Source organism: Triticum urartu, chromosome 1A, assembly GCF_056163025.1.
Source record: "Triticum urartu cultivar PI428250 chromosome 1A, HENAU_Tu73, whole genome shotgun sequence".
Lineage (NCBI taxonomy): Eukaryota > Viridiplantae > Streptophyta > Magnoliopsida > Poales > Poaceae > Triticum > Triticum urartu.
In genome coordinates, this window is record NC_141873.1 from 579041915 (window position 1) to 579065861 (window position 23947).

The 23947-nt window shown below is 46.1% G+C and overlaps 1 protein-coding gene and 1 long non-coding RNA gene across 2 annotated transcripts; both read right to left on the reverse strand.

The window, feature by feature from the left end:
- Positions 1-14663: 14663 nt before the first annotated feature.
- On the reverse strand, positions 14664-16066 carry LOC125540236 (uncharacterized). The gene is made up of 3 exons (XR_007297249.2): positions 15585-16066; positions 15304-15435; positions 14664-14971 (listed from the first exon to the last, which is right to left on the reverse strand). It is a non-coding gene; the product is annotated as an uncharacterized LOC125540236 (long non-coding RNA).
- A 5214-nt stretch (positions 16067-21280) lies between these two features.
- On the reverse strand, positions 21281-23353 carry LOC125540243 (AAA-ATPase At3g50940-like). The gene is made up of 2 exons (XM_087542114.1): positions 22196-23353; positions 21281-22059 (listed from the first exon to the last, which is right to left on the reverse strand). The coding sequence occupies exons 1-2, from the start codon at positions 23225-23227 to the stop codon at positions 21370-21372; spliced, it is 1722 nt and encodes a 573-aa protein (XP_087398240.1). The 5' UTR covers positions 23228-23353; the 3' UTR covers positions 21281-21369.
- Between the last annotated feature and the right edge of the window lie 594 nt (positions 23354-23947).

The window sequence follows — 23947 nt, forward strand, 5'->3', positions numbered from 1 at the left end:
CGCTACTGATGGCAAAGTCTTTGCCGTCCGTCGCAGACGGCAAAGAGAGTGCGGCGGACGGCAAAGAAGGGGGACGGCAATAATTGCTCTGTCAGTCCGTTAAGTGGCTAACGGCAGGCCTTTGCCGTCCGCCGCTGACGGCAAACTTTCTAGTGTCTTTGCCCTCTGTCGTATGATGTCATCTACACGTCACTACATGGCAGGTTCTTTGCCGTCTGCCACTGATGGCAAAGTCTTTGCCGTCTGCCACTGTAGGCAAACTGACCAAACGGGTCAGCTCCCAGGAAGCACAGCTGGATGCCACGTGCCTTCTTTGCCATCCGCGGCAGACGGCAAAGAGCCCGTTGCCGTCGGTGGCAGACGGCAAAGATCCTGCATATTGGCTCTTTTATCTGTTTTTTATTAAATCCAACAATTTTCATCACAAATATAGATGACATATATAGATATATTTCAAAAGGCCATTACAGAGCAAACATATAAGATATCCAACACATAACTTCATCATCCAACCATATATATTACATGCATAGTTCCATCATACATAACAAGTTCAACATAGAGGCATCCAACCATATATATTACAATAGTTTCATCCAACAAAACATGCATAGTTCAACGATACAAAAGAAACAGAGAAAGGGATAAGGAGCACTCCATCTATGCAAGCTTTCGTCAAGTGAATGAACTCTGCAAAATGAAAAATAAGAAAGTTAGAACAAGAAGAAGAGTAGAACAAGAAGAAGAGTAGAACAAGAAGAACTAGAACAAGAAGAGTAGAACAAGAAGAAGACTAGAACAAGAAGAGTATGTCATTTATGAGCTAACTTACGTGAAATGGATCATATATGAGCTAACTAAGTTGAAATGGGTCGTTTATGAGCTAGATAAGGTGAAATGGATCATTTATGAGCTAACTTAGTTGAAATGGGTCGTTTATGAGCTAACTAAGGTCAAATGGATCGTTTTTCAGGTAACTAAGGTGAAATGGATCTTTTTTAGCTAACTTAGATGAAATGGATCATTTATGAGCTAACTTAGTTGAAATGGATCATTTTTGAGCTAACTTAGGTGAAATGGATCATTTATGAGCTAATCTAGTTGAAATGGATCGTTTTTGAGCTAACTTAGGTGAAATGGATCATTTATGAGCTAATCTAGTTGAAATGGATCTTTTTGAGCTAACTTAGGTGAAATGGATCATTTATAAGCTAATTTAGGTGAAATGGATCGTTTTTAGGTAACCTAGGTGAAATGGATCGTTTATGAGCTAAATTAGTTGAAATGGATCGTTTATGAGATAACCTAGGTAAGATTGGTCATTTTGGAGTTAACCTAGGTGAAATGGGTCATTTTAAAGCTAACGTAGGTAAAATGGATCATTTAGGAGCTAATCTAGGTAAAATGGGTCATTTTTGAGCTAACTTGGATGAACTGGATCATTTATAAGCTAACCTAGGTAAAATGGGTCATTTTAGAACTAACTTAGGTAAAATGGATCGTCTATAAGCTAACTAAGCTAATTATGCAATTTTTGACATAAGTAAGCTAAGTACAGATCGTTTTAGAGCTAACTTAGGTAGAATGGATGGTTTTGGAGGTCAGTAAGCTTATTAAGTCATTTTGGAGGTGAAGAAGCTAAGTCTAGGTCATTATGGTAAGCATTGGAGGAAATAAAGCTAAGTCTAGGTCTTTATGCATGTGTTAAGCAAAACACTAGATAAACTTACCAAGATGTAGGAGGTGTAGGAGCGGGGTGGCTCATGTCGGTAGCTGGAGAAGGATCGTGCGATGCTTGTCTGGAGTTACGCTGCACCAAAGATCATTTCCAATGTCTTGTTAGCATGATGACACTCAAATGTTAAGACTAGCAAGTAATGTCCATTCAATAAAACTCACCGTGGTCCCAGGAGCAATCACTGGCATCGGCGGAGTGGTCTGACCTGTCTTCTCGCACACAGACTGCACATTTGGTTTTGACGACTCAGTCATACTAGTTAGTAATGAGACAAACACTACATGAATGTTTTGGCTAATCTGCAGAAGAAACTTACCACAAGGAGCTCGTACATGGCCCTTGCCTGCATGTCATTCCGTGCCCTCTCCTCCTCCATCATCTTTGTCGTCCTCTCCTCCAACTCCCGCTGCCTCTCCGCCGCCTCCGCCAGAAGTTTCTCTATTCTATCTCTCTCACTCTGTATAGCAGCCTGCAACACCACTCACATGAACATTTGTAATCATTGATGGCAGCGCACACAATGTAATGGAGAAAGATAATTGAGTACATATCACTAACCTTGATGGCGAGTTGCACTGGCCGTTCACGAGGCCTTATCTCAGGAGCGGAGCTCGACTGGCGCGCCTTGATCTCCGCGAGAGTGCTAGGACAACGGATAAGTCCATCTCCAATGGCTATGGAGCCATGGGACCTCCCGCCACCAGATATCATCAACAGCTCTGGATCAATGGGACCCTGGCTCGGGTTAAAGTCCTCCCCTTTCCTCGCCTTCCCCTCATCTCTATATCTCACGAGCTTGTTGTGGGAGGAGATGTTGGTGAAGTTGTTTGCATCATCGAGGTCAGACTGAGAGAAAGCCTTGACTTTCTTGAAAGAGGCAGTGTGGGCCATGGCATACAGGTCGTACACCTCTGGCACCTTATCCGCCTTATTGTAGCGTGCCTGAAAGAGAGAAACAATGAAAATTAGTAATTAAAGGGCTCAAGCTAGCATGATGAATGAATTGCATGAATCATGAAGCAAACCACATACCCAGTTGCGCCCGAACTGATATAAGTTGGAGCTGCCTTGATGGTGTGGCACACCTTCCATTTGGGCACGTTTGTCCTTGGCCTCGTTGTGGAGGGCTAGCCATCGTTGTGAGCACCACTCATCGACCAACACCTCCCAACAATCCATGCGATCCGCACACCATCTCGGAGGCGCCTAAGTTAGCAAATAGAAACTTGAGCGCTACGGCTAAGAATTACTAAATGAAGGAACTTAAGTAGAGAAGGCCTTAAGAATTACCTTCATGTACTGCTCCTTACTCAGGAACTTATCGCGGCACGCCGGCTTGGTCTTCTTGATACCACGCAAGGCGTAGTAGTCTCGAACAGCCTGCACCCGAGCCTCGTGCCGTAAGTTCTGGAGTAGGCGCTTGCAGACGTTCTCGATAACATGTGCCGCGTCCTCCTCGTATCCCTCCTCACACCTGTAGAATGTCTGCAATCAAATGAGACAATATTGATTAGTACAATTAATAACTAGCTAGTTGAAGATTTTTAAATGTGTAAAGGAGAAATTACCCAGAACTTTCTGATCACCATGTCTGCCCTCGTGTTGCACACGACACCGTCAATAATCTCATCCGGCGGGGCCGGGGCAGCCACGTAGTGCTCCCAGCTCAATCCAAGCTCTGGAAGCCGACCCTCACCAGGCAACGTGACAAACCCCGGGAAGTTTTGCCGGCAGAGAACTCCAAGGACGGAGTTGGGCCAGCGGACACTATGATGGTGGTCCCAACCCCTGCAGCATGACAAGGCCAACGCATTAGTTATTTGAAAAAACGTGAATGCACAAGGTACAAAAATATTAAATGCACTTACGTACCTCTCCCCATCAGGGAAAATCAACCACCTCTGCTTGCGGGTCACCGGCACGGATGGGAGCCGTGTAGCACCTCGCTGGTAGACGGTGCCCCCCTCCTCCTCAAGATCAGTCGGCTCCCCGCCATCATCAGCATGGCCACTCGGCTCCTCGGGCTGATCCGGCCAGGTACCCCATCCGGACGTGTGCTCCTCTGGGGTCACGTGGGCCGAACTCTCGTGGGCCGAAGGCCAGTCGACCCGAGGCTCGTGGGCCCAAGACCCGTGGACCAGAGGCTCGTGGACCGGAGTCCGTGTAGCCTCCTCCTCGGACGAGTCCACCCTAGCAGTCACGTGCTCGGGTGAAACGGCTGGGGGTGGCGGCGAGGAAGGCGCCGTAGCAGTCACCCTACCTCCTCTCCCACGACCACGTGCCCCACCTCCTCTCTTCCTACCTCGTCCCCTGCTGGGCACCGCGGTCGACGAAGAAGGGCCCGGCGGTGTGGCCATACTGTCCAGCAACGCTCGGAGGAGAGGTGCGTCTGGAATGGAAGACCTCAGACCACGCTCCCGACCAGCGCCCACCATCTTTCAACACCTGCCATGACAAACAGTAAACGAAATTAGTACAACATAAAAAAAGACCGACATGAATAATAATATGTGTATCACTTAAGTGTATCATCATCAAGTACAACATAAAAAAATGTAATACCTGACACTACTAATAATCTCGATCAGTATCATCAATAAATGCATAATCATCATCATCACTATAATCAATGACGGGCTCATAGGGTTCATTGGCATCAACATGTGCAAGGCCACCTTGACGTAATCGGTCAAGCATTGACAGGTCATCCGTAGCAGTAACCTCTTCTTGTTCCGGCTCTTCTTGTTCCTCCTTTGGGGTGATGTCGGATTCATTGTCGCTGTCTACTTCAATGTTTTGGGGTGAAGTATAGCGGTTCTTGAAACGCTTTTTGGAAAGACGTGTCTCTTGGAAGAATTCTCCTTCATATGTGTCTGGGTTAATGTGAGGTTCATAATCCTCTTCCTTTGGGGGAGAAAGTCTAGCACGTGGCGGCACTTCATAAACGACATCCCAACCTTTCAGATTTGGATTAGTTTGGCAGGCCCACGGTAGATAGAATACTTGGGTCGCCTGTTGAGCCATAATATAGACATCAGGAACATCTAAATGAGTGCTTTGGTTGATTTCAACTAGCCCTACATGTTCATGAGTCCTTCTAGTCTCCTTCGGCTGAAACCAATAACATTTGAAGACTACGACATTCGGTGGATTTTCACCATAGAACAGAAGTTCATAAATTGCTTCAACTCTCCCATAATACTCGGTACCTCCTTCGCCGATAGCAGATACACAACAATTTGTTGACTTTCGGTCGGCCATAGATAGCTCTTTGCCATAGGTACGAAAGCGATACCCGTTGATGTCATACTTGTCAAATGAACGGACCTTATAGTCAAAACCATTAGCGACTTGTCTCAATTCGGCGTCCATAGACTCTGAATTAGCCTACAAGTTTAATATGAAAGGATTGTTGCATTATGCACAAATTAGCGAATGATATGAAATTGTCTAATAGAAATTACCGTTTGTTTGAACCAAGAGATGAAACCGGGATAGCCACCTCCTTGCTTTGCGAGAAGCTCATACTCTTCGACGGAATCCTTTTGGATCTCCGCTTCATACGAGAATATGGTGACGTATCGACTGTATGACATATCCAGGAATAAGAGTAGTTCAAAGGAAATAGAAGTTGCGAAACAATGTACCGAGAACTTACTCGATGTACGGCCGCACTTCTATCAGGTTGTTGAAGATATACAACGAAATGGTCCGCCATTCTTCGTTATCCAAAGATACTGGATGTGAAACACTAGCTGGTGCGAGATTCCCTTTGAATAGGCCGAGGTTGGATCCACCCTTTGTAGGCTCGTCAGCATTGTACCGAGGCTTCGGATTATGCAAATGACGATTTTTGGCTTCGTAGTGCGCTGTTACGAAGTTTGCCGCCTCCTCTGTGATGAATGCCTCAGCCATCGATGCTTCAATTCTACGTTTATTTTTACATTTTTCTTGAAGCGTCTTCTGCATCCTCTCAGTTGGGTAGCACCAACGATTTTGCACGGGCCCCCCCAATCTTGCCTCGGTCGGGAGATGCAAAATCAAATGCTGCATTGGATTAAAGAAGCCCGGTGGAAAGATCTTCTCTAACTTGCAGATCAACTCCGGCGCCAACTCTTCCATTTCTTCTAGCACGCCAGGCGATAGTTCTTTCGCACAAAGAACACGGAAGAAATAGCTGAGTTCTGCCAGTACTAGCCATTCATCCTCAGGGATGAAGCCACGCAACATCACCGGCATTACCCGCTCAATCCATATGTGCCAATCATGACTCTTGAGACCAAATATCTTCAGTTTATCAAGATTCGCTCCCCTCTTTAGATTCGCTGCATACCCATCGGGGAACATCAACTGCTGTTGCACCCACAAGAGAATTTCCCTCATAGCTGGCCTTCCAAGATTGAACCATGCCTTTGGCTTCGTCCAGTTTTGCTTTCCTTTCAGTTCTTTCATGTTTTGTAACGGCCTATCACATAGCGCCTCCAGATCGACTCTAGCCTTAGTATTATCCTTTGACTTCCCATCTATGCCGAACAATGTATCAAAAAGTGCCTCGGCGATATTCTTCTCAGTGTGCATCACGTCGATGTTGTGTGGGCAAAGGAGGTCTTTGAAGTAAGGCAGATCCCATAAGCATGTTTTGTGAGTCCACGCATGCTTAGTATTATACCCCTTGAAGTACCCTGGACGTTGTGGATCTGGCTCGACAGCGTTTAACTGATCCAGGGTCTGTTGGCCTGTCAATGCAGGTGGTGCAGAGTTTTTGACAACTCTACCCCTGATGAAGTTCTTCTTGTCTTTCCTGAACTTATGGCGAGGATCCAGGAACTGTCTATGCATGTCGAAGCAAGAAAACTTGCGACCGGCCTGAAGCCAACGGAACTCAAGAGCTCCCTTGCATGTGGGGCACGGGAACCTTCCATGCACACACCAGCCAACGAATAGCGCATACGCCGGCAAGTCATGCATCGAGTACATGTACCAGACACGCATTATGAAGTTCCGTTTGCTAAAGGTGTCGTATGTCTTGAACCCATTATCCCAGGCTTCTTGCAATTCGTCCTTAAGCGGCTGCATGTACACATTCATAGTTTTGCCCGGATAGTTGGGTCCTGGAATTATCAACGTCAGGAAAATGTTCTTTCTTTGCATAATCTGTCCGGGGGGGAGATTGAGTGGAAAGACAAATACGGGCCAACAACTGTATTGGGCTGCTGTCATACCAAACACACTGACCCCATCCGTGCTGATGCCGACTCGAGGATGCCTCGGATCTGCCGCTTTGTCAGCATGTAATTCATCAAACTTTTTCCACGCAACACCATCCGATGTGTGTACCATCATCAGATTCCCATCTGCATCTAGTTCGGTTCTTTTGCCTGTTTTGTGCCATGTCATCTGTCTGGCCGTCTCTTCGACCATGAAAAGACGTTGAAGTCTTGATACGATTGGCATATACCGAAGAACACTAACGGGGATTTTGGTCTGTGTCTTCTCACCCATACCGTTGTCTACCACAATATACCTGGAAGACTTGCAAATGGGACAATAGTTCAAGTCCGCATAGTCAAGCCTAAATAAGGCACATCCTTTCTCACAGGCATGTATCTTCTCATAGGGCATCTTCAGTGCACGGAGGATTTTGTCCGACTGGTACAGGTTTGCAGGCATTACATGGCCTTTGGGTAGAAAGCGTCCAAATACTGTCATAATTGCGTCATAGCATTCTCTGCCCAAGTTGAACTGAGCCTTCAGAGCCATTACTTGTGAGATGGCATCCAACTGACAAAGCTCAGTGTGCTCGTGGAGCGGACGTTTCGAAGACTCCAACATTTCATTGAAGGCCTTTGCAGATTCCTCCATCTCCTCGTCCGAATCCCGAGCATCATCATAGCCTTGCACCATGTTTTCCATCCCGGTACCATGCTCGTCGGTGCGACGACGATCCACCTCAGCTCGGTCACGTTGGGCAGACTCACCATGAAATGTCCACACCGTATAATCGGGCGTAAAACCACTCTTCTGCAGGTGTTTGCCCATTTCAGCCTCTGTCTTCTTTTCCCAATTGCCGCACCGGAAACAGGGGCACCAGGTTTTCTTTTGGCCATTTGCAAATGCGGCTTGCACAAACCCCTTAGTTTTTGTGAACCATTCAGCGCTCCATTTGTTCTGACCAGTGTGACCGGTATACATCCAAGCACGGTCACTCATCTTGACTTTCAGAGCTACTGGACACACAACAATTATATATGTAATTCACCATGTATATATTCATCAGTTGATCTACTTTGTCAATTTTATTACGTCCATGCAACCTACACTCTAATAGGTAATGATAGGTCCTAATCCCACCCGTGTATGTGTAGATTGGGTTTATTTTCCCATGCTATGCTCCGGATCCGACGCAAAATTTCGGCAGCACCTCCCCGCTGTTCTCCTGATACACGTCTCTGCAATAAACAGAGAGGATGTTTACCCGGAGAACAACAGGGGAGGCACTGACGAAATATATGCGTCGGATCCGGAGCAAAGCATATGGAAAAACGAACCCAATCTACACATACTCGGGCTGTCCATGGATAGCGTTGGACAATTCGAAAGAATCAAGGTTATAAATATGCAAATGCATGCATATTTATAACTATGACGCTTTCGAACGGGAGACACATATTGGTTACGCATACTGATGATTCAAGACACATATATAGCTAGCTATCAAGTTTCATCGGAATAGATCAAATAATTAATGGGGGAGGAGGACTTGTCATTTGTGCTCACCCACAAATGAAGGGGCAGAGCTCGTCAAACACACGGCGAGGTCGTCGAACACCAAACCTCGCAGCGATGAAACAACTGCACATTTAAAACTACACGATCAACACAATTATATATGATGTTTTTCATAACAAAATCGAAAAATATATGACCTAACTAATAATTCACAAATATATGACCCCGTCGGCCTCTGGAAGGCCAAAGAACACCTTTTCGGGAGGTGTCGGTGGTCGGGGTGTCCTGTCCGTGTCGGGGTGCCGTGTCGGGGTCTCAGGGTCAGGGTGTCGGGTCGGGGTGCCGTGTCGGGGTCTCGGGGTCAGGGTGTCGGGTCGGGGTGCCGGGTCGGGGTCAGGGTGCCGTGCCGGTGTCGGGGTCGGGGTGTCGGGTCCGGCTCGGGGTCGGGGTGTTGGGGTCGGGGTCGGGGTCGGGGTCTCGGGGTCGGGGTGCCGTGTCAGTGTCGGGGTCGGGGTGTCGGGTCAGGCCCGGGGTCGGGGTCTCGGGGTCGGGGTGTCGGGTTGGGTGCCGGGTCGGGGTCGGGGTCGGGGTCTCGGGGTCGGGGTGTCGGGTTGGGTGCCGGGTCGGGGTCGGGGTCTCGGGGTCGGGGTGTCGGGTCAGGCTCGGGGTCGGGGTCTCAGGGTCGGGGTGTCTGGTCGGGGTGCCGGGTCGGGGTCGGGGTGCCGTGTCTGTGTCGGGGTAAGGGTGGGTGTGGTGTCAGGGTGTCGGTGTCGGGGTGTTGTGTCGGTGTCGGGGTCTCGGGGTCGGGGTGTCAGGTCGGGGTGCCGGGTCGGGGTCGGGGTGCCGTGTCGGTGTCGGGGTCGGGGTGTCGGGTCAGGCTCGGGGTCGGGGTGTCGGGGTCGGGGTCGGGGTGTCGGGGTCAGGGTCTAGGGGTCGGGGTGTCGTGTCGGGGTGCCGGGTCGGGGTCGGGGTGCCGTGTCGGGTCGGGTTTTTTTCCTCTTTTTTCCTTTTCTTCTTCTTCCTATTCTTCCTTTTCTTCCTTCTTCTTCTTCTTCTTCTTCTTCTTCTTCTTCTTTCCTTTTTCCTTTTCTTCTTCTCCTCCTCTCCTCTTTTTTCTTCTTCTTCTTCCTTTTCTTCTTTTTTCTTCTCCTCCTCCTCTTCTTCTTCTTCCTTTCCTTTTTCCTCTTCTTTTTCTCCTCCTCTCCTCTTTTTCTCTTCTTCTTCTTCTTTCCTCAAACTAAACTAAACCTAAACCTAAAACTAAAACTAAATCTAAACTAAACATAAACCTAAAACTAATAAAACAGAAAAAAAGGAAAAAACTAAATCTAAACCTAAAACTAAACTAAAACTAAACCTAAAAATAAATCTAAACTAAAACTAAAAAAGAAAAAAAAGAAAAAAAACAGAAAAAAGGAGGGGGGCTCACCTGGGGCAGGGCCGGTGGAGGAGGGGGGCGGGGCGGTGGAGGAGCTGGCCGGGGCGCCGGGGCGGCCTGGGGCGGCGGGGGGCCGGGCCCGGGGCTGTGGAGGAGCTGGCCGGGGCGCCGGGGCGGCCTGGGGCGGCGGGGGGCCGGGCCCGGGGCTGTGGAGGAGCTGGCCGGGGCGCCGGGGCGGCCTGGGGCGGCGGGGGGCCGGGCCCGGGGCGGTGGGGCGCGGGGCGGCGGGGGGCCGGGGCGGCGTGGGCGACGGGGAGGCGGTGGCGGGGGCGAGAGGCGGCGGCGGTGGGGTGGGAAGTGGTGGCGGGGCAAGGAGAGAACAGAGAGGGGCGGGGGGCACGGGCCGTTAGATACTGCCTCTTTGTCGTCCGCCCCTATTTGCCGTCCGCCCTTTTGCCTCTTTGCCGTCTGCTGGCAGACGGCAAAGAGGTGGGCCGTTAAGTTTTTCCCAAACGGGCGGGGGGTGGGGGCCACCTCTCTCTTTGCCGTCCGCCAGCTGACGGCAAAGATTCTTTGCCGTCCGCTGGCGGACGGCAAAGATCTGGCGGACGGCAAAGAGCTTCTTTGCCGTCAGCCTGATCTTTGCCGTCTGGTTTTTGGTAGCTGATGGCAAAGAGCTTCTTTGCCGTCAGCTAGCAGACGGCAAAGATCTGGCAGATGGCAAATTAGCTGATTCCAGTAGTGAGATAACCATAAGGCTTTTGTCAGTTGCCGATAACTTCAACAAAACATGATCATCTCATACAACAACTTATATCTCATCACGTCTTGAGCATATCACATCACAACATGCCCTGCAAAAACAAGTTAGACGTCCTCTACTTTATTGTTGCAAGTTTTACGTGGCTGCTACGGGCTTAAGCAAGAACCAATCTTACCTACGCATCAAAAACCACAACGATAGTTTGTCAAGTTGGTGTTGTTTTAACCTTCGCAAGGACCGGGCGTAGCCACACTCGGTTCAACTAAAGTTGGAGAAACTGACACCCGCCAGCCACCTGTGTGCAAAGCACATCGGTAGAACCAGTCTCGCGTAAGCGTACGCGTAATGTCTGTCCGGGCCGCTTCATCCAACAATACCGCCGAACCAAAGTATGACATGCTGGAAAGCAGTATGACTTATATCGCCCACAACTCACTTGTGTTCTACTCGTGCACAACATCAACACATAAAACCTAGGCTCTGATACCACTGTCGGGGAACGTAGTAAATTCAAAAAATTTCCTACGCACACGCAAGATCATGGTGATGCATAGCAACGAGAGGGGAGAGTGTGATCTACGTACCCTTGTAGACCGACAGCGGAAGCGTTAGCACAATGCAGTTGATGTAGTCGTACGTCTTCATGGCCCGACCGATCAAGCATCGAAACTAAGACACCTCCGAGTTTTAGCACACATTCAGCTCAATGACGATCCCCGGACTCCGATCCGGCAAAGTGTCGGGGAAGAGTTTCGTCAGCATGACGGCGTGGTGACGATCTTGATGTTCTACCGTCGCAGGGCTTTGCCTAAGCACCGCTACAATATTATCGAGGATTATGGTGGAGGGGGGCACCGCACACGGCTAAGAAAACGATCACGTGGATCAACTTGTGTGTCTAGAGGTGCCCCCTTGCCCCCGTATATAAAGGAGCAAGGGAGAGGAGGCCGGCCCTAGGAGGGGCGCGCCAGGGAGTAGGATTCCTACTCCTAGTTGGAGTAGGTTTCCTCCTTTCCTAGTCCAACTAGGAGAAGGGGGGAAAGGGGGAAAAGGGGAAGGAAGGGAGAGAGGGGCCGCGCCCCAAACCCCTTGTCCAATTCGGACTGGGCTTGGGAGGGGTGCGCGCCACCTCTTGGTCCTTTCCAGTAAGGCCCATTAAGGCCCATTGCTTCTTCCTCGTATTCCCGTAACTCTCCAGTACCTCCGAAAATATCCGAATCACTCGGAACCTTTCCGATGTCCGAATATAGTCGTCCAATATATCGATTTTTACGTCTCGACCATTTCGAGACTCCTCGTCATGTCCCCGATCTCATCCGGGACTCCGAACTCCTTCGGTACATAAAAACTCATAAACTCATAATATAACTGTCATCAAAACCTTAAGCGTGCGGACCCTACGGGTTCGAGAACAATGTAGACATGACCGAGACACGTCTCCGGTCAATAACCAATAGCGGAACCTGGATGCTCATATTGGCTCCCACATATTCTACGAAGATCTTTATCGGTCAGACCGCATAACAACATACGTTGTTCCCTTTGTCATCGGTATGTTACTTGCCCGAGATTCGATCGTCGGTATCTCAATACCTGGTTCAATCTCGTTACCGGCAAGTCTCTTTACTCGTTTCGTAATACATCATGTCGCAACTAACCCATTAGTTGCAATGCTTGCAAGGCTTATGTGATGTGCATTACCGAGAGGGCCCAGAGATACCTCTCCGACAAACTGAGTGACAAATCCTAATCTCGAAATACGCCAACCCAACATGTACCTTTGGAGACACCTGTAGAGCTCCTTTATAATCACCCAGTTACGTTGTGACGTTTGGTAGCACACAGTGTTCCTCCGGCAAACGGGAGTTGCATAATCTCATAGTCATAGGAACATGTATAAGTCATGAAGAAAGCAATAGCAACATACTAAACGATCGGGTGCTAAGCTAATGGAATGGGTCATGTCAATCACATCATTCTTCTAATGATGTGATCCTGTTAATCAAATAACAACTCTTTTGTTCATGGTTAGGAAACATAACCATCTTCGATTAACGAGCTAGTCAAGTAGAGGCATACTAGTGACACTCTGTTTGTCTATGTATTCACACATGTATTATGTTTCTGGTTAATACAATTCTAGCATGAATAATAAACATTTATCATGATATAAGGAAATAAATAATAACTTTATTATTGCCTCTAGGGCATATTTCCTTCATTCCTTGCACTAGTTGAACTTCTCGTTGTTTCACCTTGAACTTCTGTCACATATTTTTGTTCAACCTCTCTCACAAGAATTTTTGAACTTTCTCGGGTCGAGCACTTGAACTTCTAGCAACAAATTTGTTGGACTTTGAAATTTTATTTTTTTCTCTCATACGAAATGCACACCACACAGTAAATGAACTTCTGACAGTTATCAAACCGAACTTCTCTCTATTTCGCTTTCGTAACAGAAAAAGTCTGAGTTTTTTATAGACATCGAACCTCTCTAACTTTTTATTTGAACTTCTTTTAGTATTTTTAGAAATGTGAAAATTGGAGTTTTCTTAGAAACTTCGAACTTCTTCGTTATTTTGAATTGAACTTATTGGTTTTATTCTTTATTAATTGGAAAAATCCATGTTTTTAAATAAGTATCAAACTGCTATGCTTTTCCCAATTGGACTTCTTCGTTATTTTGAATTGAACTTCCTAGATTTTATTTAAATCAATACCTAACTTTTTTATTTGTACTTCTTTGTGTATTTTTTGGAAATGATGAATATAGGTGTCTTTTTTAAAAGGTAAAATCCTAGGTTTTAAATAAACATCGAACCATTTCGTTATTTTAGTTTGACCTTCTAGTTTTTTTTAAAAGGGGGGATTCTTTTAAACCATTTTTTTATTTGTTCCTTTTTTATTCTGAACTTCTTCATCTTATTCTTTAGTAATGAGAATAAATCTATGTTTTTTGTAGACGTGGAACTTATCTGTTATTTAAATTTGAACTTCTTAAGTTTATTCTTAGAAAACATATTTTTATATAAGAATCAATAGTTTTTTGAAACTTGAACTTGATACTTTTATTTTTCCTAGAAACAGTAAGGAATTTTGGGTTTTTCGTATGCATCCAACTACTTCTAATATTTTTTATTTGAACTTCTTGATTTAATTTCTTTGGTAACAAGGAAAATCTAAGGTTTTGTAGAAATATTGCACTAGGATTTTTTTTGAAATTCGGACTTCTGCGTTTATTATTAATAACGGGAATTTTTTCCTGTTTTTCATAAACATTGATCCACTTCATTATTAAAATTTGAACTTCTATGTTTTCCCTAGAAACCGATAAAATTATCTCTTTTTCCTAAACATTTTGAACCGCCATGTTTTTTTCAAATGTGAAAAAATCTTATTTGTTACAAATATTGAACTACTCTATTATTTTTAGTTTGAACTTCTTGTTATTATTTTTCTTTTTTAATAACGGGAGAATCCATGGGGGATTAACTTATACACCCATAATATTTTTTGTACTCTTTAATTATTAAATTTGAACTTTGAGAGTTAACATTTCCTAGGTGATGCTCGCTTTCTTCTTTGTATATAAACATCGAACTAAAACATTTTCTTAATATAAATTTCTTTGGTTTTACTCGGTACTAACGAGAGAAATCTGAGTTTGTTATAAACATCGAACCGCTCCGTTATTTATATTTGAACTTCTAGGCTCTTTTTTAAAAAAGTGGGTTAAATTTGTTTTTCTAAATACACTATTGTTTAAATTTTAACCTCTTGGGTTGATTCTTATAAACTGGAAATTTCGAGTTTTGTAATATTGAACCAGATCATTAATAATTTGAACTTCAGTTATTGTAATTATGTTTTATCCATTATCACATATACTCAAAACGTGAAGAATGAAAAAATGGATAGGTTCTTACGGATACAATATCAAACACTATTGATAGCACAATCTTTCACAGTTTTTTTCATGATTTTTTAGTGAAAACAATGTCATTATTTTTGCAAACAATAAGTACCAAAATATGATACTAACACAAATGGCTAAATGAAGAAAATGCCAAAAGAAATTGTTTCCTTATTCAACTGCTATTGTAGAACTACATATCATGCACAAACAATTGTGCTGCCATGTATACAAACACAGGCTCCCCTAAAAATGTATACACACACAAAGCATCAACCTCCCTATATTCGAACTTCTGTCATTGATATTTCTGAACGTTTTGGGCATGCTCCCAGGTTTTCAAACAGAATACACGGACTTCCATGCACGAACAGCCAGCATCGTCGTGGCAACGCCTCTTTCTCCGGCAAACTGAACTTCACTCCTGTGTACAGCATACATGATTTAAGCCTGAAAATACACAAAAGAATCTTGAAATAAGGCAATTAAATAAGGCCGAGAATGGAAAGATCTCGGCCTCGCGGTGCATCGTGACAGTGTGATCAAGATCACTGCGGCAGCGAACGTCCTACGGCCATTCAGGACATGTATGTAAGCATAACCCCATTACATCATGGGACGAACATTCAAGGACATGTGTGATGGAACGAACATTCAGGATATGTATGTAAGCAGAACCCCATTACATCGAATGCTCAGTAAAAATACTCTCACATTGCAACATGCATGTAAGCTACTGAGACAAATATATCACTACCCCAAGAAAAATCACCCACATTCACCTGTGCTTTCAGTGACAACCGACAGCTTCCAAAGAGTTTCATGTTCCACAGTGCAGAGAGGATGCTGGAGTTGGCAAGCTGGACCTTGACTCGGGTCATTGGGTCGATGTCTGTTGGAAAGCAATGCATCACCTAAATAGCCAAGGAAATGTCTTGTTAGCAACCGCATGGTTCATCGACTTGGCCTCTAACTTGTGAAGTAGCGTTAGAAGGACTTGATCTTTCCTGTTGTTGAACATCATCAGCTAAGAAGGATGAGCAGAAGTTGAGACCCGACTTACCTCAAGCAGCAGCGGCGAACGGCTCAAGTTGGAGATGTTGGACTGCGGCGACGGGTGGAGCTGAAGCAGGGGCAGCGGTGTGGGGGCGTGAAGTGGTGGCGCTTATGGGGAGGGGCAGCGCGCCGGTGGGAGGTGGAGGTGGCGGCACATCAATGGGAGATGGAGAGGGTTGAGCGACGCCGGGAGGTCCAGGAGGCGGTGCGCAGGGGGGTGGGCGTCACCGGGGGGTGCAGGGGTGGCCCGCTTCGGTCGGGATCCTGCCGGATCCGTGCGTGCCGGCGCTCTCGAGAGGCGGTGGTTGTGGTGGCGGTGCGCTCGCTAGCGACGGTGAAGGAGACGTGACGGCGGCACATGAGGTGCCTGTGGGGTTCAAGGCGGCGCCGGCGCGCTGGGTGGCTGGATCCCGGCGGCGGGGAGGTGGGTTGATGGCGGTCGCCGACTCGCCGTTGGCTGGATCCCGGTGGTGGGGAGGTGGGATGGTTGAGATCAAGGTTTTGGTTACCGAATGAGGTAATTTTACCGAGGGGGACTGATAAATGTGGTTACCACGGTTACCGAGAAATACCGACAAATACCGAGAATATTTCGAGCGAATTTTATAGTTGAATTTTGAATTCAAATAAGAAAATGAACGAATATTCAAACCAGAGACCTCTCAAAACAGGAACTAGGTTGCTACCAACATGCCATAACCAACTTTCATTGCATTAATTAGACCCTACATACCTTACTGTAAATCGAGTGTTTAAATTCAAAAATTTCAAAAAAATGGTATTTTTTGCTCGGTATGACGATTTACCGAGGGGCACGGAAATACGTGGTAACCATGGGAAATCTTGAAATTTCGACTGGTAACCAAAACCTTGGTTGAGATCGGGAGGCGGAAGAGATGGGGGTGCGGCGGGGACAGTGGGGGCGCTGCGTTTATTTCTTTTTCTTTGCCACGGTTCGGGAGTTCAGGAAGACGCCTATATAGGGTGTCGTGATCCAAATAATTATTCTAATCCCGGAATTAGAATAGTGCCACTTTATATATATATATAGCTATAAATCAATGACATAAGACTTAGATGTGTAATACTTAGAGCACATATCGATGTGCTTCAGCAAAACTGAATTTCATACAATCCTCAACTATAAGGTTACAGCGAACCAACCTATGATTAGATGGTTATTGAGTGTATGCTCATATATGTGAGCGACTTTGATTGTGCTGTGTTAAAAAAATACGGATACAAGCTGTAGAACCCGATTAGACATGCCATAGGAATTGCGCTTCATCGACTATGATAAACATGATTTTTTGGATGTGATGCTCTTGGTTCATGGTTTGACCGCTCGATGATGACAATTTGCGGCATGACCCTATGCTTGTCAAAGCCATGGCGTCGTGTCTCTTCAGGGTGCACCTATGATCAAGTGTCTACCAATTTGCTCTGTGTTAGTGTGATGATGTGATCTTTGACTGGTTTCATTGGTGGGAGCGAGGATATTATCGACCTCATATGCTCTGAGACTCTGGTGTTGCCCCACCTGGGTAAATGTTCCCCGATCGTTGTTGTGCCCTCCTCTGCGCTTCAGGTGCTCATTTTAGATGAACCGCCTGCTTCCTTGGAGAGAAATGAGGTCATTATGGAGCGCATGATGGGGCCTTCGGTAAGCCTGATGTTGTGGTTGGCTCTCAAGCTCACGAGAGGCATGTCGAAGATGATGTGATAAATATTGGTCTTTTTTTGGAGGAGTTTCTCAGTGAGGTTATCTAGCCGCCACGACTTGGGACCCAACGCCCTTGCAGGTGGAACAAAGATGGTGACTCTCACACGGAGCAGTGTTTCGGGTGGCTTGATAAGAAGAAGGCATGCAATATTCTGACGAAAAAATGCATGGAATGTTGGATGATGAAGGATTTTGGTGAGTTGCCAAAGGTGAACAAAGAGGATAGGGATAAGAATAGGATGAAGACCTATGTAGTTGGACATCTGCAAAAAGGCCGCCACACTTTGATGGGCATCAACGATAATCACATTGCAAAATGCCAGTCCATGTTTTTTTGTGTCCAAAGGCGGTCACCAACCACGACGTGGATGAGTGGCGCTCTTGGCTCTAGCTCATACATTTGTTTTTGAGGGAAACAATGGGATTCTGCTATGTATTCTTATTGACTTTCAAAAAATTAGTACAAAGCAATGTCTCAAAAAAATACAACTACATGCACATAGATTAAAACAAAATAAAGAAGAAAAAGGAAGGAAGCTATACAAAGAGGGGGGGAAAGGTATAACAAGAACAACATCAGCAGGAAGCTGATCATATCTAAACATAATTATCTAAATCTTCTTGCCCAATCTTCAAAGCCATTGTATTACTCCCTCTTTGCTCTATAGAGTGTCCATTTGAGTTCATCTTTGAACTTTCTCCTGCAGATATATAAACTTTGGGGAATATGCAGTCATTTATTGTAGTCCCGATAGCTCATAAAACTAAGATGATGATCTCCAACGAGAAAGGAACATTCAACAAGTTCTTGTGGTTGTTGATTTCATCCTGTATGCCCAGCATTGTTTTTTTTGCGAGAGACATTTCCAATCTATTCATCAATCATGGCAATACAAAGAACACCAGAGGTAATACAAATTACAACCAGGTCCATGGACCATCTAGAGACAACTACAAACACTGGAACAAGCCGAAGTCTTGCCATCGTCATCGCCAGTTGGTGCCCAAGTTGGGCAGATATAAGACCAGCATAAGCGTGGAAAGGGCAATGAAAGAAGAGGTGATCTCTTGTTTCCAGGACCTGCATATTGCATAACACACAATTGTAATCCTGAATAAAGAATTGTTTCCTTTGTAAGAGAGGTCTAGTATTTAACCTGTCATTTGTTAGTAGCCAAAAAAGATCTTGTGCTTGAGTTGACAACAGGTTTTCCATATCCATTTTATCACGGGCATAACCTCAGGTACAATGGTAAGTAACCTAAAGACCTTGAAAACTTTGTATTTATTGGATCCCTTAGGTAATTGCCACTGGTTTGGTTCTAAGGAGAGATTTAGTTCCTGAACTAATAGCTCAAGTTCTTGGAATTGCACATAAGCCTCTCCAGATAGTGGAAAATGGAAAAGTGTTGTTGAATCCTTAGCTTGATGCAAATCAAAGATGGATATGTGATGGTTGATAGCAAAGGAATGAAGGCGTGGACATACTTTAATCAAAGGAACCCATTCCACTTGTCAGACTAGTAATGTAGAGTCTGACCATTGTGTAGAGTACTAGAGGCATGTTCCTTATAAAATTGGAGAGACTTTCATGCAATCTCTCCCCTAGAAGGATGTATTGGGTGTAGGAGTTGGAAGGAAAACCATGATCATAAAATACTTCCCAAACAACTTAGACCCATCGAATATCCATGTGACTGATAAACTTATGCACCATTCCAAAACAAGGCTAGTGTTCTACAAGGACATATTCAATATGTCCAGTTCTCCTCTGTCCTTTGGCATACATATTAAAATACAAGCTGCCAAGGGAGGGTTTTTCTTTTCCAGGTCTTACCTCTCCAAAAGGGTTGTCCACTATATTTATCAATATGTTTTATGATGCCTTTGTATAGAAGTAAACAACTCATAAGAAAAGTATGCAAAGAGGATAAAATTGCATTGACCATGAGCAATCTCCCATCATAGCTTAAGAACTAAGAGCAAAAGTTTAACCTTGTCTTCTATCAATTATAAACATAAAAAAAATTCCATTATTGACTTGGTGAAACTGAGAGGAGCACCTAAATAAGTAAATGGAAAAGTGCCATGGGGCAACCAAGATGGTGGATAGGACCTGCATGGTCTCATCTGGGGTATTGATGGATAAAATGCTTGATTTATGGTAATTCACCTTTAATCCAGTGGCTTTGGAGTAGAGATTCACCAAATTCTACAGTTTCTCCAATAGTTCTGGACATGATGGCATGATGATCAAAGTATCATCAACATATTGAAGTATGGGAAAGTCAGGGCAGGAGTTAAATTTGCTTGGGGCTGAATAATATCTCCGTGCATTCCATAATTTAATATTGTCTATAAAAAATCAGCTCATAGAACAAAAAGGAGGGGAGAAAGGGGATCTCCCTGTCTCACCTCTCTTTTGCATTTGAAAGAGTTCCCAGACACTCCATTCAATAGTACATTATAAGTTGTAGTGTTGAGAATTTGTTCAATCCAAGAGCACCATTTGATCCCCAATCTTTTTTTCTTCATAATAGCTAAAATCATACCATGTTCCATCTTGTCAAAGGCTTTATCAAAATCCAGATTTAACACCACTATGTTTTTTTTGCTTTTATGTCACTGAAACAAATATTCATATGCCCAAGCAATACAATCCTATACATATCTAGATTTGATGAATCCATATTGATTGACATGAATTAGCTCCAAAATTATAGAATGCGGTCTATTGGCCGAAAGTTTAGTAAGCAGCTTGATTGTGCAACTGAGGAGGAAGATGGGTCTGTAATCATTGACATCAGAAGCACCAGGCTTGTTGGGAATAAGAGAAATGTAAAGAATTAATGATGCTTTGTAGGCAGACCTCGCATATGTAAAAATTGGTTACCAAGATCATAAAAATCTTGCTTGATTATTGACCAGCACTTGTTGATAAAATCAGAGTTAAAGCCATCTAGGCCTCAAGATTTATTTGAGTGCAAGTCTTTAATGATGACATGTATCTCCAAAGTAGAGAAAGTTTCTTCTAGGAAAGATAAACCATGATGCGTTGGCGAGAGGTAAAGCAACTCTAGAGGGATATTGTAATGTTCTATTTTGCCCAGCATGTCTTTAAAGTTTCATGCTTAAGGGAGGCTTTTGTGACATGATTGGAGACCCCAGTACCATCTGATCCAAGCAATGAAGATATATAGTTGTGCCTATGATGAACAGTAGCCAAAGCATGGATTTTTTTAAGTTCTCACTTCCTAAAGTAGCCCATTTAATTTTCTCTCGCGGTTGCCAATATGCCTTTTGTTCCTGCAAAAGTCTATCCAAATAAATTTTAATATCTTTTTCTGTCTTTCATGTATCCAGGTATCCCAAAGCGACATTCTCTTTTCTGTCTTTCATGTTTGTGTTTGATTTTTCACTCGATTTTTCATTTTTAATCGAGATATATGGCTTTTTAATTCAATTTCACACATTAACTATATCAGATTTCTTATTCTCCGTGCAATCGGGGAGCTGTCCATACTCTAACGAGGCCCCGTAAAAAAAAGAACCAAGCAATCTAGAGAGAAGGTTGTGACTTCATGATGGTTTTGAAAATCAAATGGTCTATGCAGAGTTTTTTGAAGAGTTTGGTTGGTTTCGAGCGACTTGATTTCTCCGTTTTCAATCTTAAAAGGTAAAAATAGGACAAGAGTTGCTCGAAGGTTGTTAAAGAGAGATGTTGTGGGTGAAAGACGAGTGACTACGATGTTGTGCTTGACGCACACTTAGCATCAAGACATGGCGATAGTTCAGACATTGCGCTTGAGACAAATGCATGTGTTTACAAAAAAAAGCTGTTAATAAGCTGCTTTGTAGTGCTGTAGCAACGCACTAGGTGCCTTATTAGTAGCTTCAAGAATGTTAGCGAGATGTATATAGTTGCTTGAAAAAATGCTGAAAATTCATAACAATAACTAGTTTGGCACGAGTACATTTATATAGCAGAGTATTTCATCATCTATAATTGCTTCTATAATCCTCTATATTGTAAAATGTCCAGAGCACGATATGATTTCATTGTCTTCTCCTATTTATTATCACCATTGTGGTTTCCATCTTGGTTCGCACCATTGTTCTCGCCGGCGTCGTCACCCCTCTTTGCCTTGAGGAACCCGATGAGATCTCGGATTGCGGCGTCCGCCCCGCCGTTATTTCTCCCTACAACATCGGTGACCTCTTCGATCGTGGTCGGCACCTCACTCAGCAACTGCTCGACCTCGGGAATCATGGCACGGTCTTTAAGTGATTGGTAGTCACGGGACACGCCCCTAAAGTACTCCGGAGTGCAGTACAACACCATTGTCTGCTCATATTTCTCCACCTTGTTGTTTCCATGATGTTTCACGCCCTTGCTCGCACCGACTTCTCCCCTCTTTGCCTTGAGGAACCCGACGAGATCACTAAGCGCAGCGTCGGCTCCGTCGTTCCTCATCAGAACCTCGGCAACCTCTGCCGGTGTGATCGGCACCTCCTCCATCAGCTTCTCGATCTCCGGATATATGGTGTGGTCATCTTCGACGAAGTGGTAGTTCCTGGCCAGGATCCTGAAGGACTCCGAGGTGCAATATCCCATGTGGATGTGCATGTCCATCCTACCAGGCCGCAGCAGTGCCGGGTCGAGCCGCTCCTTGTAGTTGGTGGTGAAGACGATGATCCTCTCCTCCCCGCTCGTCGACCACAGCCCGTCGACGAAGTTGAGCAGCCCGGACAACGTCACCTGTTCGACAAAATACACAAATTAGTTCATCCCCGGAAGCATTGATATATGGTAAAAAAAAAGATATCAAAGACCCAATATTATGCATGAATACGTATGATCGATCGTGATTGAACTCCTAGTAATTGAGACAAACCTTGTCCTCGTTGTCTTCTCCTCCGATGAAGCTGTGCCTGGCACGCCTCTCGCCGCCTTCGTGGCCGCGCTGTGGCAGATCGACGCTGCAGTCGATGTCCTCGACGACGAGGATGGAGCGGTTGCTCATGCCGACGAGCAGCCTGCGGAGGTCCGAGTTGGACTTGACCTCGGTCAGCTCGAGGTCGTAGATGTCGAACTTGAGGTAGTTGGCCATGGCGGCTACGAGGCTAGACTTGCCGGTGCCCGGCGGGCCGTAGAGCAGGTACCCGCGCTTCCACGCCTTGCCGGTCCTGCGGTAGTAGTCCTTCCTCCCGACGAACCGCTCGAGGTCGTCCATGACGGACCGCTTGAGGTCGCCGTCCATGGCGATCGTGTCGAAGGTGGAGGGGTGGCGGAGGTCCACGGGGGTCCACGCGTCGTACTCGATCATGTGCATCTTGAGGTCCCGGTGCCGGTCCCGGATGGCCTTGGCGGCGTCCACGACGAACGGGAGGTACGAGGCGAGCGCCTGCTCCTTGTGCTTCTTGTGGAAGCTGAGCTCGAAGGATCTGTGGCAGCCGCCGTGAGGGCCGCGGCGCCCGTGTTGGCCGGCGCCAGAGCCGTGGCTTGCGAAGGAGCCGCTGTTACCGGCGACGTCGCGGGAGACGAGGCGCCAGGTGTAGGTGACGCCGTCGTGGACGTCGACGGTCTCCTCGCCGTGGTCCATGGTGACGAGGATGCCCTGGGCCTCGTCGACGCGCGAGGCGCGGAGGCGGCGGGCGGCGGAGGCGGTGCCGGTGAGCGAGGCGAGGTAGGCGCGGGCGGCGTCGAAGAGCTGGTTGGGCGCGAGGCCCTCGGCCTCGTCGATGACGACGGTGTGGGTGGGGGAGAGGCGGGCGCGGAGGCGGCGCACCACGTCGGCGGTGGAGAGGGTGAGCGCGTCGCGGAGCTCGTAGGGCAGCAGCTCGTTCATCAGGCCGTTGATGACCATCGCCGCCCCCGCCGCCGTTGCCGCCATGGCCACGTAGCGCTCATACTCGCCGGACGACATGCCGCAGGACTTGATCGACGGTAGCACTGAGGAGCGGATCGAAGCGTGAAGGTAGGACAAGGCGTGCGTGCGTCTTCCTCCTGATAAATCCTTTTCTTTCTTGGGGTTGGGACAATCGTGGTAGTGTTGTACTCCGTATATCATATTAGGACACAGATTTCTCAAAAAAGAAGGACTTGACAGATTAGAGATCAAACTACACGTGGCTGTCTAACTTGCCAAATTTACCTTTTTTGTGTGTAAACTTGCCAAATTTGCTACTAGGCCGAATCTCACCCTATGCGGGCATCGGCACGAGGCGATCCGTAGGAGTCGCCCGGTGCGGCAGGGGCTGGCTGAGCATGTATCAAGGCGAGGCCCCTTGTTCCGGTCCAAAGGATTGTAACAGGGACCAATTTGCAAACATGGACTATGGTTGGCGGTTTCTGCCCGAGCCTCGTCATCAAAATCAGATCAGATGGTCGCGGAGGCCATCGATGAGTCCGATCAAAATCAAAGCAACATCTAAAAACGGAGCCTCTCGTTAGCAAGAGCCTGAATCCACCATACTGTCATGGCCCTAAGGCCACCAGGGATGAGGCGGATCGGCCTTTGACGGGAGGCAATGAAACCCTACGAGGTAGAGAGGGTGCTTGCTCTGCCTCGCGAGGGCCGCCCGTGCAAGCTAGGGTCTTCGAATTATTATCTTCGTTTTTTATACAAAGCCACAAACTCAATTGT

Bases quoted from the DNA above. Each gene is read 5' to 3' on its own strand.
- LOC125540243 (XM_087542114.1), bottom strand. From the start codon at position 23,227: ATGTCGTCCGGCGAGTATGAGCGCTACGTGGCCATGGCGGCAACGGCG. The intron at 22,060-22,195 runs GTTTGTCTCAAT...TTTGTCGAACAG, and splicing joins GAGAAGACAACGAGGACAAG to GTGACGTTGTCCGGGCTGCT.